Source organism: Aspergillus pseudotamarii (genome assembly GCF_009193445.1).
Source record: "Aspergillus pseudotamarii strain CBS 117625 unplaced genomic scaffold BDV38scaffold_69, whole genome shotgun sequence".
Classification (NCBI taxonomy): domain Eukaryota; kingdom Fungi; phylum Ascomycota; class Eurotiomycetes; order Eurotiales; family Aspergillaceae; genus Aspergillus; species Aspergillus pseudotamarii.
Window position 1 is genome coordinate 152,279 of NW_022475083.1, and position 15,745 is coordinate 168,023.

At 49.5% G+C, this 15,745-nt stretch overlaps 4 protein-coding genes across 4 annotated transcripts; 2 read left to right on the top strand and 2 right to left on the bottom strand.

Moving 5' to 3' along the window:
• Positions 1–991: 991 nt before the first annotated feature.
• Positions 992–5,218, top strand: ctpA (Cu(2+)-transporting P-type ATPase CCC2). Its single transcript, XM_032055772.1, has one exon. The coding sequence runs from the start codon at positions 1,446–1,448 to the stop codon at positions 4,986–4,988; it is 3,543 nt and encodes a 1,180-aa protein (XP_031909346.1). The 5' UTR covers positions 992–1,445; the 3' UTR covers positions 4,989–5,218.
• Position 5,219: 1 nt separating this feature from the next.
• Positions 5,220–7,083, bottom strand: BDV38DRAFT_258941 (uncharacterized protein). Its single transcript, XM_032055773.1, has 5 exons — positions 7,043–7,083; positions 6,840–6,885; positions 6,737–6,785; positions 6,052–6,676; positions 5,220–5,990 (listed from the first exon to the last, which is right to left on the bottom strand). Exons 1-5 carry the CDS (start codon positions 7,050–7,052, stop codon positions 5,569–5,571), a joined length of 1,152 nt encoding a protein of 383 aa, XP_031909347.1. The 5' UTR covers positions 7,053–7,083; the 3' UTR covers positions 5,220–5,568.
• Positions 7,084–9,466, top strand: BDV38DRAFT_258942 (phosphoribosylaminoimidazole carboxylase ADE2). The gene is made up of 4 exons (XM_032055774.1): positions 7,084–7,837; positions 7,904–8,001; positions 8,056–9,013; positions 9,085–9,466. Exons 1-4 carry the CDS (start codon positions 7,216–7,218, stop codon positions 9,279–9,281), a joined length of 1,875 nt encoding a protein of 624 aa, XP_031909348.1. The 5' UTR covers positions 7,084–7,215; the 3' UTR covers positions 9,282–9,466.
• On the bottom strand, positions 9,427–13,619 carry BDV38DRAFT_188570 (uncharacterized protein). Its single transcript, XM_032052224.1, has 12 exons — positions 13,180–13,619; positions 13,074–13,113; positions 12,981–13,006; positions 12,575–12,905; positions 12,331–12,524; positions 11,990–12,278; positions 11,778–11,917; positions 11,594–11,724; positions 11,188–11,542; positions 10,976–11,132; positions 9,850–10,921; positions 9,427–9,724 (listed from the first exon to the last, which is right to left on the bottom strand). The coding sequence occupies exons 1-11, from the start codon at positions 13,228–13,230 to the stop codon at positions 9,924–9,926; spliced, it is 2,712 nt and encodes a 903-aa protein (XP_031909349.1). The 5' UTR covers positions 13,231–13,619; the 3' UTR covers positions 9,427–9,724; positions 9,850–9,923.
• Positions 13,620–15,745: the final 2,126 nt, after the last annotated feature.

Genomic DNA, 15,745 nt, shown 5'->3' on the forward strand with positions numbered 1-15,745 from the left:
TTTTTTTTTTTTTTTTTTTTTTTTTTTTTTTTTTTTTTTTTTTTTTTTTATTCGCAGCCATCTTTCTGGATGCTAATATAACTGTCTGGACAGTTACGATTAATTAGAGTAGTTTTCCACTCGTGAAGAACGTTTTGTCCGATTATCAGCAGTTACTCCGTCCTTGGAAACCTAATGGTGCTCAATATGCCAGGAAGAGCGCATAGTCCTACATACAAATGGATGCAAGGAGTCTGCATCACATCAAGAGTTGAAATGATGAATCACTCAAATAAAATCTTTGAGAACATTCTTTGTCAGGATGTCAGGAGCAATTGTCACCCTTAATATACTTAGCAAAGGAACAACATGGAGAATATCAGGTAATAACGCTTAAAATGAAACATTAGAGGCTCTTGACTGTTTCATGGTCAGGACCCTTTCCCTTTGACATGCAGATTTTCTGTTTCAACTAATAACGTTGATTATTGTGACATATTGAAGTTTCTTTCTTTCATTCGTTGATATACCAACTGATCCTTTTTTGTTGGAACTTGATGGACTCATTTCTGGGTTACCTATTGTGGTCTATTTTCGGAACCGAATCCAGGGTAAAGCTGCTGACGAGGAAACAGTAGGTGGTCTTTTACCACTTACAACATCCGTGCTTTTCTGCCCGTACGGTACGGTAAGGCTACTAGTTCAGTTCGATTTCCATGATCTGCTGGGCAGGTCAACAATGGAAATTGTTGCGGAATGCACATCAATCCTTTACTTAATCCCAACCCCCTCCCTCACAGGCTGGAATGTAGGGAAGTAGATTTTGGTCACTGCAAACGTGAAAAGAATGAGCTTTGTAGTCCTTGTCTATTGTTTCCAGGGGTAAAAAGAAAAGAAGAACATGCCCCTTGGGAAAAACACAGAGAGACTTTTTAATGGAAAGGGGGACCTGAAAGGCAATCTATCTGGGATCCCGATCTAATCTACTCCGTACTGTTGGTAAAATACGTGTACCGGTGGCTACATTTGACCTCAGCTTGCGATATACTTTGGCATTTTCCTTTCTTCCCCCCCACCCAATCCTTCCTTTACTGTGCAACTGTTACTTGGCATCGATTTATAATACTAGAGCAATTTCCTGTTTCTTTTGCGTGCATATGCAAACCATTGAAAACCAGGCCGGAAACCCCTCAGCTCACGAACTTCGTCCCCATTGGAGTTCGGCGAAGATTAAATCCAGCTCGGCGAGGATTAAATTAAATTGAATGATTGATCCGCTCGTACTTCCGACCGCATCCGCTTCGATTTTCCTGCAATCCGAACCCACTAGTTGACGTCTGTTGTTCTTTGGCGCTAACATCACTTCATTCTTATTTCAACTGAAAAGGGCTGGATAGCTGCTCCTATGTACTGACACGCCTAAACCTGGCTTCCTTTGCCTGGTTTCTTATCCCCGACAAGGCACGATGTTAGGCGCCCAGGTTGATGGCTCTTCCGCCGCCCGATCGCCAGCGCACATGGCAACCACCACAGTGAATGTGGAGGGAATGACGTGCGGCGCGTGTACGTCCGCCGTAGAGGGCGCTTTCAAAGGTGTGGATGGTGTTGGTGAAGTGTCGGTGAGCTTGATGATGGGCAGGGCTGTGGTACATCATGATCCAGACGCACTATCGCCGGACAAAGTCGCCGAAATAATCGAGGATAGCGGCTTCGATGCGACGGTTATCTCTACAGATAGCCCAGCGGGCCAACTGGGCGTTCCAACTACGGTCAAAGAGAAGGGATCGATGGCCTCAACCACCACGCTGGCGATTGAAGGGATGACATGTGGTGCCTGCACATCGGCGGTCGAAGGGGGTTTGAAGGAAGTAGCTGGCGTGGAATCGGTCAATGTTTCATTGCTCTCGGAGCGAGCCATTGTAGAACACGATGCATCCACCGTGACGCCCGATCAACTTGCGGAAATCATCGAAGACCGTGGCTTTGGCGCTAGGGTGCTGGACACCACTACGCCTCAGAGCGGAGCTTCACAGGAGACCACTGAAACTACGTCGCGACTGATGGTCACTACTGTTTCTATAGACGGTATGACCTGCGGCGCGTGCACGTCAAGTATAGAAAACGTTTTCAATGGCGTGGATGGGTTGGTCCAATTCAATATAAGCTTGCTCGCTGAGCGCGCCATCATCACTCATGATCCCATGGCTTTACCGTCTACGAGCATTGTAAATATGATTGATGATGCTGGCTTTGAAGCGACCATTCTGTCTTCGGAACCGCAAGCTCCTGTCTCGAATGCCGTAGGCCGAGTCATGCTGAACCTTCATGGCTTGCGAGACGCACCCTCGGCGAGTGCTTTAGAGGAATCTCTTCTTCAGAAGCCAGGTATATCCTCAGTATCGGTGGACATCGCTACCTCGCGGATAACGGTATCCTATGACAGCTCGGTAATCGGAGTTCGCTCGATTGTGGTGGCGATTGAAGCTGCCGGATACAACGCCTTGCTCGCGGAGACGGATGACACCAATGCGCAACTGGAGTCCCTATCCAAGACAAAGGAGGTCCAGGAGTGGAAGCGCTCCTTCTTGTTTTCTGTCTCATTTGCCGTCCCTGTGTTTGTCATTAATATGTTATTGCCTATGTACCTTCGCTCTCTCGACTTCGGCAAGGTACAATTAATTCCTGGCCTCTACCTTGGAGACGTTGCTTGCCTTCTTCTCACTATCCCGGTGCAGTTTGGTGTCGGGAAACGATTCTATATCTCCAGCTATAAGTCTCTAAAACATCGCTCGCCGACCATGGATGTGCTCGTCGTGATGGGTACATCCGCCGCGTTTTTCTACAGCGTTTTTACAATGGTGATGGCCGTGCTTATCGCGCCTCATAAGCGGCCCAGCACTGTATTTGATACGAGCACGATGCTCATAACGTTCATAACCCTTGGTCGCTGGTTGGAGAACAGAGCTAAAGGACAAACATCCGCCGCGCTCTCCCGGCTTATGTCGCTGGCCCCGTCGATGACGACCATCTATAATGACCCAATTGCGGCGGAGAAGATGGCAGAAGAATGGGAAGCCTCTAAAACAGATAACGGCGAGCAGAAGTCAACATCTGATAATGAAAGGCCTGGGCTAGGACACCAAGTTATCCCAACTGAACTGATTGAGGTCGGTGACGTTGTCGTTCTTCGCCCTGGTGATAAAGTTTCTGCAGACGGCATCGTTATTCGAGGTGAAAGCTATGTGGATGAAAGTATGATTACTGGTGAAGCTCTGCCAATCCACAAGGCCAAGGGTAGCGCTGTGATCGCTGGAACAGTGAACGGCACGAGTTCTATTGACTTCAAGGTCACCCGGGCGGGCAAAGATACGCAATTGAGTCAAATCGTCAAGCTTGTCCAGGACGCGCAAACAAGCCGGGCACCTATTCAACGCATGGCTGATATCGTGGCAGGATACTTCGTCCCAGCGATCATTAGCCTTGGTCTGATCACGTTCTTTGGTTGGATGGTAATGAGCCACTTGTTACCGCACCCCCCTAAGATTTTCCTAGCGGATGATAATGGTGGTAAGCTCATGGTCTGTCTGAAGCTGTGCATATCGGTCATCGTCTTTGCCTGTCCCTGCGCTTTGGGTCTGAGCACCCCGACGGCAGTTATGGTTGGCACCGGAGTTGGTGCCCAGCAAGGAATTCTCGTCAAAGGTGGTGCTATTCTTGAAGCCGCCACAAAGATTACTCATGTGGTTTTCGACAAGACCGGAACTTTGACTACTGGGAAAATGAGTGTGGCTGAGGCCAAGATTGAGCGTCACTGGACTTCGAATGAATGGCGCCGCAAACTCTGGTGGCTGGTCGTCGGCCTTGCAGAGATGAACAGCGAACACCCCATTGGCAGGGCAATCTTCTCTGCAGCTAAGACCGAGTCCGGTCATTCTGACGAAGGTGGGCTGCCGGGTAGCTTGGGCGATTTTGACGCTTGTGTTGGAAAAGGTATATCTGCTTTGGTCGAGCCTGCATCCAATGCCGAGCGCGTCCGGTACCGCGTCCTAATTGGAAATGCCACGTTCTTGAGGTCCAGAGACGTCTCAGTGCCCGAATCCGCCGAGGCCGCGGATTCTGATACGGCAACGCCAAAGGTTCCTGCTGGTATTACACGAATCCATGTGGCAATCGATAACCAGTACACGGGAACGCTCTTGCTCCGGGACACTGTCAAGGTGACCGCAGTAGCAGCAGTAGCAGCTTTGCACCGTATGGGTATCTCCACATCGCTCATCACAGGTGATACGCACGCCACCGCTATATCTATCGCGAACGCTGTTGGCATCTCTCCCGAATCTGTCCACGCCTCTGTCTCTCCCTCCGACAAGCAATCTATAATATCATCACTGGAAGCATCAGGCGAACGAGTTGCCATGGTCGGAGATGGAATCAACGATTCTCCAGCGTTGGCCACTGCATCTATCGGTATCGCGCTTGCCTCTGGTACGGACGTCGCCATGGAGGCAGCCGACATTGTCCTGATGCGACCCGACGATCTACTGTCGGTACCGGCAAGTCTGTCACTTTCTCGGGCAGTCTTCAACCGCATCCGATTAAACCTCGTATGGGCCTGCATGTACAACGTCATTGGTCTGCCTTTCGCCATGGGCCTATTCCTCCCCTTCGGCGGATACACGCTACCCCCCATGGCAGCCGGCGCAGCAATGGCAGCATCAAGCATCTCGGTCGTGGTGAGCAGCCTCCTCCTCAAATTCTGGCGCCGACCACGTTGGATGGATGCCGAGAAGCTCGAGAAGCAAGTGGAAATGGGCAATCTCAGCTTCCGCGGCTCTCGCAAGAGCTGGTGGGAAGCAGCCCTCTCTGTCAGTGGATCCAGTGGTCATAGTGGACCGTCACGATGGATCCAAGGCACAAAATTTTGGTCCTTTGTTACTGGTAAATCATCGGGTCGTTTGGACTCAGACGAAGGCTACGTCCCGCTGCAGACCGTTGAACCTGCTGTTTAAGCAAAATTACATTTGTGATTTGTTGCACTTTTGTTTACGGAGTTTATACACTACATGCAGCATGATCAGAAGCATGCCTTTTCTTTAGTGCGATATGATTACCCGTTTGGGAATTGTCTGATTTGTTTCGGTTTGTTGCTTATATTGCATGTTCGTTGTTTGGATTGATACGATACCTCTTGGTTATGTTTATAGCATCTCGGTACAATGATACCTATTCAATATTTGGTTGTTCTGCTCGACTTCTGTAGTAAGAGGTATCTTCTGGTATATCATTATTATGTAGAGAGCTTATGCTGGTAATATAGCAATGACGCCAGATCTTATCTTCAGGTATTTCTCGAAATTTCTATCTACCACTACAGAATATCATCAATCTTAATGTACCAGCGGACATGGCATGGCGCACATCACATCATTAACAAGGCTGAAAAGGAGACAAAAGACCTGCATCACGCTCGAAGCATATTTCAGATCGTCAATCATGAAACAACGCAAGCTAAGTCAAAGAACAGAGAATGGATAGCTTGCTTCTGTGCAGAAACTGTTCGACTGATTCATACCAATTCCATTTCCAAAACTAGGGTTTAGGTTGCTCATCCCCCTTCGCCGAGGCACCGGCCTCTTCATCTGTGTTTTTGGCGTCGTCTAGCGTGATGTCTCCGTCTCCGTCTGCACTTTCTTTGGTCGAGGTCTGGTCAGCGCCGTTGCCCTGCTGGCCGTTTTGCTCAGCGGAGATGTTGTCGGCTCCTTCTTCATTCTCGAGCGTCATCTCGACTCCCTTGCCGTCTTGCAAGCCCATGTCCTCTACTCCTAGTAACCGGGGACCCCGAGCGTGGGGAATATCCTCTGAAGGGTCTGTCTGTTGGGGTCCAGTGTCTTCCATCGCCTCGTTTTCTATAACTGATGTTGTCGAATGGGTAAGGACGGGCTCTGCGGCGCCGTCCGTTTCTTGCTGGAGGGAATGCTGCTGTGGTGCTGCTTCAGACATAGCGTCGTGTTCTATTGATAATTCCAATTAATATTCAGTCTATCGGTTGAGGACCTGTATGGGAGAAGGTACCTTCGGAAAGAGAAGCTCCACCTTCGCCCTCAGCATCCGGAGAAACAACATTACTCAGCCAAGGAATGGGGGTGAGAAGAGCACCGCCCAGGGACTCATCGCTACCGAGAGCATGCTCCGAGAACATTGGACCACTCTCCGCGCCATTCAGAATACCATTCGACTGATCCCCGCTTGCGTGCATCTTAAGCGGGAAGATATCCGCGCTGCTAGTGACCGACACGACGCGGTCAACCGCTCGTAAGTAAGCTGGAAGGGTCTTGTAGTGCATGTTAGGACGGACAATAAGCTCTGCGAGCCTTTGAATCGTATGTGGTGGCTTGGTGCTGAATAGCGACCTCAATGTTGATTTGGCGGAGTCTAGCAGTAACTGGAGGGGAGTGGGCAGATTTGGATCGGCGGATGACTGAGGCTGGGAGTCGGGGATGCGCTCGCCCAAGGGGTCTGTGGGCTGTGCGGATGACTGGGAGTCTACTGGGGTGGCATTCTCCTTATTGCTGCTTGTGGGTATTGAATTGGGCTCTTGCAGGAAGGAGGCGGAGAGGTTGGAGGTTGGCTGTGGTTGTGAGATAGGTGCGGTAGAGTCGGGAGGCCCTTGGGGCATGGGGAAGACATTGTAAACGATCTGACCGGTGTTTCAGTTAGAAAAAAAGAAGTCGAGAAGGATGTGAAGGTAGGCGCGCACGTATTCCAATCGTTCGATCAACGGTTCTACCATGCTAGGCCATTTCTCACTGGAGTAGGACGTCAGTGCTTAGTCAAGGGTGGGACGGCAATGCCTAGCATACAGGTCCATCGAGCCGCCATTGGCGACCGTCTCCAGTGTTTCTTCGTCTATCAAGACAAGATCAGTTAGCTCATTTACATAGCTCCAGCAGATGCATCTGGAAGACGTGGCGGTGAACGAGGTGGGATGGAATGAAGATATGTGTACCGCACTCAGATCCCAGTGTTCAGGGAGCTTAATTGCAGTTACACAGGCACGACATACCTAGAGACATCCTCCCGAATGCGAAAACCCAGGGTTAAAAAGGATGAAGTTGATATCGGACGCGATACGATGCGAAACGATAATGCCGGAGCTTTCTTAGGCGCGCAGGCGGGGAGGCGGGTAGCGACCGTGCCTTATTGGCCCGTGCAGACGCTTATCAATTACCTCACGTGATGGTTATCGGGGCCAATTTTTTAGAGGCGGAGAAGGAGGGGCTCCTGATTCACTTTCTCCAGATCGTGTGGATTTGCGTCTCTCCGCGGCTCACTCTTGCATTCTGCACCCCGATCCAAATTTCTTTCTTCTTTTTTTCTATACCAGAACCCAGAATGTGGAACTCTCCTAAGGTGGGAATCCTCGGCGGAGGCCAATTGGGCCGCATGCTGGTAGAGTCCGCCAACCGACTGAACATTCAATGTAACGTACTCGATGCGGAGAACTCTCCGGCCAAGCAGATCAGCAGCCACGATGGCCACGTTACCGGTTCGTTCAAGGAACGAGAGGCCGTTCGGGAATTGGCCAAGACCTGCGACGTTGTGACGGCGGAGATTGAGCATGTCGATACCTATGCCCTCGAGGAAATCGCCTCCCAGGTCAAGATCGAACCCAGCTGGCAAGCGATTCGGACGATTCAGAACAAGTTCAACCAGAAGGAACACCTGCGGAAATATGGTATTCCCATGGCAGAGCACCGCGAGCTGACCGAGAGTACTCCTGAAGAATTGGCCAAGGTTGGCGAACAGCTTGGATATCCTATGATGTTGAAGTCGAAGACTATGGCGTACGACGGACGTGGTGAGTCATCCATTGGTAATGACCGTATATACTGTTTCAAGGCCTAATATGTACGGTTGTGCTTAGGAAACTATCGTGTTAACTCCAAGGAGGATATTCCCGAGGCACTTGAGGCGCTTAAGGACCGCCCATTATACGCGGAGAAGTGGGCTTACTTCAAGATGGTTAGTACTCAACCTATACTGCCTAAGAGGAGGGAATTGCTAAGTATACAATAGGAATTGGCCGTCATGGTCGTGAAGACTAAGGATGATGTCCTGTCATACCCTACCGTCGAGACCGTCCAAGAAGACTCGATTTGCAAGCTCGTCTACGCCCCCGCGCGCAACGTATCCGACGCCATCAACCAGAAAGCCCAGGAGTTAGCCCGTAAGGCCGTCGCAGCTTTTGACGGAAAGGGCGTTTTTGGTGTCGAAATGTTCCTCCTCGAAGACGACAGTTTGATCCTGTGCGAAATCGCTAGCCGTATCCACAACTCCGGCCACTACACCATTGAAGGCTGCCCCCTGTCTCAATTCGATACCCATATCCGCGCCATCCTCGATCTCCCCATCCCTCCCAAGAGCCTCGAGCTCCGTCAACCATCCATCATGCTTAACATCATCGGCGGTGCTGCGCCTGACACACACCTCAAAGCCGCAGAGCACGCTCTCTCCATCCCCAACGCCAGCATCCACCTCTATAGCAAGGGCGCCGCCAAACCAGGCCGCAAGATGGGCCACATCACCGTCACCGCGCCTACCATGCACGAAGCCGAGACTCACATCCAGCCCCTTATCGACGTGGTCGACGAGATCCGCGCCCAGCGCAGTGACATCAAGACCAAGCCCCAGAAGTCTGGCCCCTCGAAGCCCGCACCCTCCGTGGCTGTCATCATGGGCTCGGACAGCGACCTCAAGACCCTCGTCCCAGGACTCAAGCTCCTTAAAGAGTACTTCGGCATCGAGCCCGCAGTTGACATCACCTCTGCTCACCGCACCCCGGAGTACATGGCTGAGTACTCCGCCAGTGCGGCTGCCCGCGGTATCAAGGTTATCATCGCCGCTGCTGGTGGCGCCGCCCATCTCCCCGGTATGGCCGCTGCTCACACCGCTCTTCCCGTGATCGGCGTCCCGGTCAAGGGCAGTTCCTTGGATGGTGTAGACAGTCTGTACAGCATCGTGCAGATGCCCAGAGGTGTGTCCAACCATGACCATATCCAACATATATTTCCTTGAGAAAAAAAACACACTAACGTGTAATTATAGGTGTCCCCGTCGCTACCGTCGGAATCAACAACAGCATCAACGCCGCTCTCCTGGCCGCCCGAATCCTGGGCTCCTTTGACCCAGCCATCCAGCGCAAGGTGGAGGCATATGCTGCGCAGGCCAAGACCGAGAACCTCGACTTCAAGGGTACTAAGATGCGCGAGCTCGGTTGGGAAAAATACTTTGAGCAAATGTGAAAAGGGTCTGCGAAAAGTTAATTTAATAGAGGTTTAAAATAGACGTGCGACGTACTCATGAAGTCAAAGTAGTTATGTTTTTGGAAGATTTGTCGTTATCATTTTATTATATGCCAGTTTATTGTAACCTTTCTTATCTATTGAGTGGTGCTCAAGAGTCATAATTGTATACGGTATACTAAGCTATCTGATGTATTGATATATGCTGGTATTTGGTAGTACAACGCATGTACAGAGTATATGTAGCATAAGATATAGTAAGAGCGGATTAGACATTCGATTAACTAAGTACGTTCTGACAATATAGAACATTAACACATAAAAGAAGGTGCATGATCATGATTATAAGTTCCCGGCACCAAACTCATAATCCACAATTCAACACAAGGGGGTAACAGAACCAATATCGCAAATACAAACTGAAATTGGGATATCAAAAAACCCTGTGTGTATTAATTTCAATTATCTGGCCTTTTTCGAGGGTGTTGAGAAACCTCCCGTCTTATTGAATACGTTCTGAAAGAAAATAAAAAAAAAAAAAAAAAAAAAAAAAAAAAAAAAAAAAAAAAAAAAAAAAAAATATAAACAGCATAGGATACATCTTTGGGAAGTCATTGATCAATCGTGTGCGAGGCTGGCTTCTTACGCAGTCTGGGGGTTGAAAGCATGTTCAGCTCCCGGGATGGTAGCGGTGACACCATCCTGGGTGGTTTTGTAACCACCATTTGAAGTGAAGGCTTTGTCAACCTGGTCGGAGAAGCCGTGAGCACCGTAACCGTTTGCCTTGTGGACGCCGTTGGTGCCGCCGTTGGTGCCACCGTTGGTAACTCCATTTGTTCCTCTAACGGTAGCGGAGCCGTTCGTTGCCCCGACAGTGGTGGAACCATTGGAAGTGTGTGCACCGGTAGCTGCTGCGCTGCCGCTGGTCACGTTGTCATCGCCTATACGGCCTTGGGCGGTGGTGTGTGGCTTGCGGGTGATATTAGCAGGGGTTGGGATGTTTTGGGACTCAGCTGCATCGCCGATAGTGAAGATGGGCGATTCCCAGCGTTCTCCCTTCTCCGCGATCTCCTTATACTCAGTGGCCTTGCTGGAGATGCCACCAGGAAGCTTGATCTCCGGGAAGAGGGAATCATGAAGTGTCGTTGCCGTCTGAACTTTAGTGTTAGATGCGCGTTGGGCGACAGCCTGGGCCTTCCGCTTGTTCTCTTCCATCTTGGCGCGCGTGGCATCCAGGTAGCGGGAGTAGATGTTGGGCGCGTTTGTGGGATCCTCGATGGCGGCTTCCTTTGCACGCTTGACCTCGCTGTGGATCTCATAGGCAAAAGCATCGCCCCTAGAGAACGCATCACGAATCTGCTGCTCGAGGACCTTCTGCAGGACGGGGCGGACAGTGCGGAAAAGCAATGGCTTGAAGATCGTGAACAGAGCCTTGTGCTTGGACTTCTTCAATTTGATGTTGAAGGAGTCGATCTTCACGGACACTTTGTCCAATTTGACGAAGTTTTGACGGTCTTCCTTTTGGGCATTGGAAGCTGCGATTTTGAAGCCGAAGCCATCGCCGCCTAAGAAGATATCCATAACTCCTTGGTCTGTGATGGCAGGGAATCCCTGTTTTTTGTTGATGTAGTAACTGACATCTGAAAAGTAGAGTTAGCACGGGATTGTAGTTGTACGAGCCGAGTCAGACTTACCTCGCAAGTCAGCCTGGATTCCAGAAACAGAAATCATGATCTTATTGTCTCGCTTGCTGCTGATCTTCTTGCGTCCCCAACGGAGGTAGTTGTCACTGCCGAACTCGACAACATTCGGCATCAAGTTATCACTCTCGACGACAAGGTTCTCTACAACCTAAAAAGAGGTTATAAGCCGAACCAGGGCTCCCTTCGACGGGGGTTAAACTTACCACATCAGCCATAGGGTCTGAAACCTCAATACGAGGGATAGGGACGTAGCGGACATTCTCAAAGATACCAGGCAAAATGACATCCCGAAGGTCCGTAAGGAGATGTGGTTTGAAAGAGACGTTACCGCTTGAGTCCCGGCCAAGATCAGTAAACAGCCTCTCAACCGCTTCTCCGAATGCTTTGTTCTGGGGATCCTGGGCGAACTGGTCACCAATAAACTTGACTTCGTCAAGAATGCGGTCTGTATGGTCCCTGTAGCGTTCGCGCAACAAGTATCGGCCATGATCGGACAGCTGATCATAATGGCGGTCCCAGTCTTCCTGCATGACGTAGCCTTGTTCCTGGAGAGATTTCCTGTTTCTATTAGCGAAGCCTTATCAAAATAATCTTCGTGCAAAGACATACCGGATGAATGTGTCCATGTTCTTGAACCATCCCTTGAGCTCAGGATCTCTGTCTGCATCCCGATAGATATTCTCTAGTGAGTCAAAAAGGTCGTCCAAAGACGTGCTGTTGGCGAACCGCTCGATCAAAACCTGTGGTAGATGATTAGTAACTGACGGAGTGCTTGCGCTTCAAAGGAACATACCCGTAGGTTCTTCTCCATTTTGCTGATCTTATCAGTGCCACGGGTACCCTTCACAGTTCCAGCACCCTGCTGGGTTACATCTCTAGTAGTACTGCCATACTTCTCCGCGAGAGACAGTAAGGTCTCGATAGCCCGTTGATCTAAATGATACTCATTAGCCTGTCATTTTGTCACCGAGCTTGATGCTCGTTCATTCAGCCTGGGCAACTCACAGTCGGCACGACCCTGGATCTCGATGATCATCTTCTTCATGCGCCAGATAGCTTGTTCGCGGCGTTCTTTGGGCATCTTCTTCGAGAGGTAGCCCTTTGTCTTACCGGCGAGATCACGAGCACGGGACTTCTGCTCCTCCGGGATGTTCTCGGAAAGCTTTTCTTTAGTCTTCTCAGCACCTACGGCGGCACCAGTACGGCCATCAACTTCCACAGCAGAGTCCTGTCGCTGGTCACCAGTGGCAGCCTGAGCTGCGGTGTCGGCGACTTCGTTCGCTTGCTGCTCGGCCTTCCAATTGTCAATACGGCTCGCATCCATCTAAGCAGAGACCAAAACTTACAGTGGCCTTGTTCCTCCTGAAACGAGAAGTGAACTGCTCTTTATGCTTTGCATAGTCAGGCTTCTCATGCCAGGTGTTATCCTCGGCAGGCTCGTCAACCTGTGCCAGTTGTTCCTCGGACGGCCGGACCTGATTGGCGGCCTTCTGGGAAGCATCGCCAGCAATATCGCGGACAAGGATCCAGGCATCGTTCACTTCAACTTGTCAATACCACAACAGTCTAACAGGTCCAGAGAATACATACAGAGCTTTCTAAATTCTCCATTGGTAACCAGGAGGTTTCCAAGGGTCTTCAAGCCCTCTAGAGCCTCCCGACCATCTTGCTGGGCGGATTCCCTACTCAGCGGGACATCTGGCTTCTCTCCGACATGTTCACCAGTGATGCTCTGGGCCTCCCAGATGAACTCTTGAATCAATTGGCCGTCATTCTTGCTAAGGATGAGTCGTTTCGCCTGCTCAATGACCTCGCGAACGTCTTCGATAAGGGCTTGTCCTTCTTCAGACAACTCTTTCGATGGTGACGAGAGGGCTTTGGACTTGAGCGCGCTGTTTAGGGCAACGTCGCATTGCTTGTTCTGCAGCACGATCATTCGTTAGTCGCCGGGACGATGTCGATGGGCTGGTGTTATGTCGTGATGTGTAAGACTCACCGATGGAAGCTTGCCATTTTTGAACGCTGTGAGACAGTGTCAGTGACTTGGCCAGAATATGACTACCTCTGCCGGATATGTGAGGCACTTTACCTTGGTATATTCCATAGAGCTGCAGCTTCTGGTTGATATCCTGTAGACGGGTAATTTAGGTTAGTATGGAACTTCCAGCCCCGGATACGATGCGCCGTCAACCCACCTTGTCCCTCTGCTTCGTATCGAGAGGGCGATTGACCAGCCGGGAAGACATGATTTTCTTGTCTCCCGGTGTTTCACAAGGTGGAGAGGCGTATTCAAAACGTAAGAAACACTAATGATTTCACTTGAAGGGACTGCCAGGAGGTCTGAAACGCGTCACAGAAAACGAAACGGTCAAGCAAAGGGGTTCAGTCGAGCAAGATAGATTACAAGGGAGGATCGCGTTCGCTGGGTATCGCTGGAATGAAGGACGCAAACGGATTAGGTTAGGGTTGAATTAAGTTGTGTTTTGACTGGAATGCAACGCAATTGTGGGAGAGAAAAAAGAAAAGAAAAGAAGATTATCAAAAGAAGTGGATGACGAGACAATCGGACACAGAGGGGTGGTAATGGATTAAATATCAATCATGGGGAAATTCCACAAGCAAGCAAGACGACGACCTTTCAGGCGGAATTGTAACACTTGACGTCACGGTGTCGTGGCTTCTGGACTGATCGAATTTTATTTGATTTTGCTCGATCTTATAGGTACGGATTTGCTACCTTACACAAAAGCAAGCTTTCAATTTAATGCCTGGTCCCTGAGGCCATCTTTGGCTTTCCCCATGGCCCATGCTCGTTACTACTATGTATGTAAAAGAAACCCCGATGGATGAGGTCATCCGGTGATGACGAAGAACTGCAGTGGTCTAGTAATACCCCTTGCAATATCAAGAAAAGAACGGAGAACATCATCAAACCTTAACACCACCTGTCGAGTAGTGATCAGCGCCATGAGGTTCATAGTATGTACGATGCGGTAACGATGGAGTCAACCGGAGCCCTATCATGGAACGTTGGGTCTCGAGCTAAAAACTCAACTTCCACCCTTAATTATCTTCATGAGTGCCAAGAATTGGTGATCGACGGCTGGATCTGGACAGGAAGCCTGGCCCGAAGATCTATAAGGATAAATCATATCTTGTTTTCCGTGCTGCGCGTCGAGTCTCCGACCTCGAGCGGGATATTGGCTCGTAATTGTGCTCTTGATTGCATTTCCACACGCACCGGATATTCCCAAGCGGGTAGGTAACCTGGAAGAAGTATCGAGTAAATACTCGTTGGTACTCCTCAGGAAGTACATAGTATATACTTAGTCGTAGTCGCTATCTCGTTGGTTGTCCCCAACACTCTCTCCACTTGGTACCGCGGCAACGCATCACAATGACGTCACCACCTAGAGCTCGATTCAAATCCACGCTTCACACGAATTGTTATGGGAAGGTTGCCTGATATCCCCTTGGTTGATTTATTATTCTTACCTAATTAGTCCTTTTTTTTTTAATTCTCGGGCACAGACAACCATTATTTTATACGTAGACCCAAATCGTCATGTACACAAGTACTCTGTATACCTACTACCTGGAGTTGCTGTAGAGCTTATGGGTTCCGATAAATGTGGACCTGTTAGGCCTTGCCCTTTCTGTCCCTAGGTTTAGCGCCCCGTCCGTTCAGCATTAAGCCTCAATTGTGGGGGTACAAAAAATGTGTATCAAATACCCGGTAGAGATTGAAGCCCTTGAGATCTACCATGTTCATATTTTCGCTCAGGAGCCTTTCTAGTGAGCCCCCCCCCCATAAGGAGAACGCGATCACTTGCACTTACCCTATCCCGGTCTTCATTACCTTACTGGCACGGACCATTCCGCGTAGCATATGTTATTTAGTTGACTTCTCACGTGTGTCGGGTTAGACTCGTAGGCATGGGGGAAGACACGATGGGGTCAACATAAAAGACAAACGTGAGTAACAGACTAAGTGACCCCATGTCAAATCATTGCTCGACATTTCGGTTAATAGCGCATCTATCATAGAGATGCTGGTAAAAGAAGAACCGCAGAGCAGTTGCATACTTTTTGAAGACGATCTGATATATCAGTACAGAGATTGCTGGTCACTTATAGATGCAGTGATATGGTATGTAATGAGCCCCTTGCTGGATCTAGTTAGCTAAGCAAGGGAACGAAATGAAGAAACAGAAAGGTAGTTAAAAAAAAATATGAGAGAGGGCGGTTGGGGTGAGGGTAATGATGCTCATTCAAGCCATCAGCCCTGTATTTACGTTCCCAGACCATACTCTACAGGTAGGACCCTTATTCATTTCCCAAATGAGGGGCTATATTTACCCTTGAGTCTATCATATGTATGTAGTATATACTAGTAAGCAAACCCTTGGTAATACAATCAACTCGCCATGGCGTGGTCTAAAATGATTGAAGGTATCATTCAACATTCAATAAAGGGGCTCAGGGAACGCTGAGGTGTGTTGGTATTCTAGAAAGACAACATATTGTAAGGTGCAGCGTGATCTCTCGGGTATGGGATATTATCGTGACTGACTGAGGTATAGTACTGGAAAAATGGTATAGAGCAGTGAACACAGGGAAACTCTAGGTCTTAAGTCACCAAACGCATGTGGTACTAAACCATGTAACTCGGTTCTTTGGCGGTTGAGCTCTTCCCTTCTCCATAGCAACTACCCCTGCAAAGGAAACAATCCAAAAATAGTAAGGCGAGCATCAAGAATT

Bases quoted from the DNA above. Each gene is read 5' to 3' on its own strand.
- BDV38DRAFT_188570 (XM_032052224.1), bottom strand. From the start codon at position 13,230: ATGTCTTCCCGGCTGGTCAATCGCCCTCTCGATACGAAGCAGAGGGAC. The intron at 11,918-11,989 runs GTGAGTTGCCCA...AGTATCATTTAG, and splicing joins GATCCAGGGTCGTGCCGACT to ATCAACGGGCTATCGAGACC. The intron at 11,725-11,777 runs GTATGTTCCTTT...CATCTACCACAG, and splicing joins AAATGGAGAAGAACCTACGG to GTTTTGATCGAGCGGTTCGC.
- BDV38DRAFT_258942 (XM_032055774.1), top strand. From the start codon at position 7,216: ATGGTTATCGGGGCCAATTTTTTAGAGGCGGAGAAGGAGGGGCTCCTG. The intron at 7,838-7,903 runs GTGAGTCATCCA...GGTTGTGCTTAG, and splicing joins TATGGCGTACGACGGACGTG to GAAACTATCGTGTTAACTCC. The intron at 9,014-9,084 runs GTGTGTCCAACC...GTGTAATTATAG, and splicing joins CATCGTGCAGATGCCCAGAG to GTGTCCCCGTCGCTACCGTC.
- ctpA (XM_032055772.1), top strand. From the start codon at position 1,446: ATGTTAGGCGCCCAGGTTGATGGCTCTTCCGCCGCCCGATCGCCAGCG.
- BDV38DRAFT_258941 (XM_032055773.1), bottom strand. The intron at 6,786-6,839 runs GTATGCTAGGCA...GTCCTACTCCAG, and splicing joins AATGGCGGCTCGATGGACCT to TGAGAAATGGCCTAGCATGG. The intron at 6,677-6,736 runs GTGCGCGCCTAC...AACACCGGTCAG, and splicing joins TGATCGAACGATTGGAATAC to ATCGTTTACAATGTCTTCCC.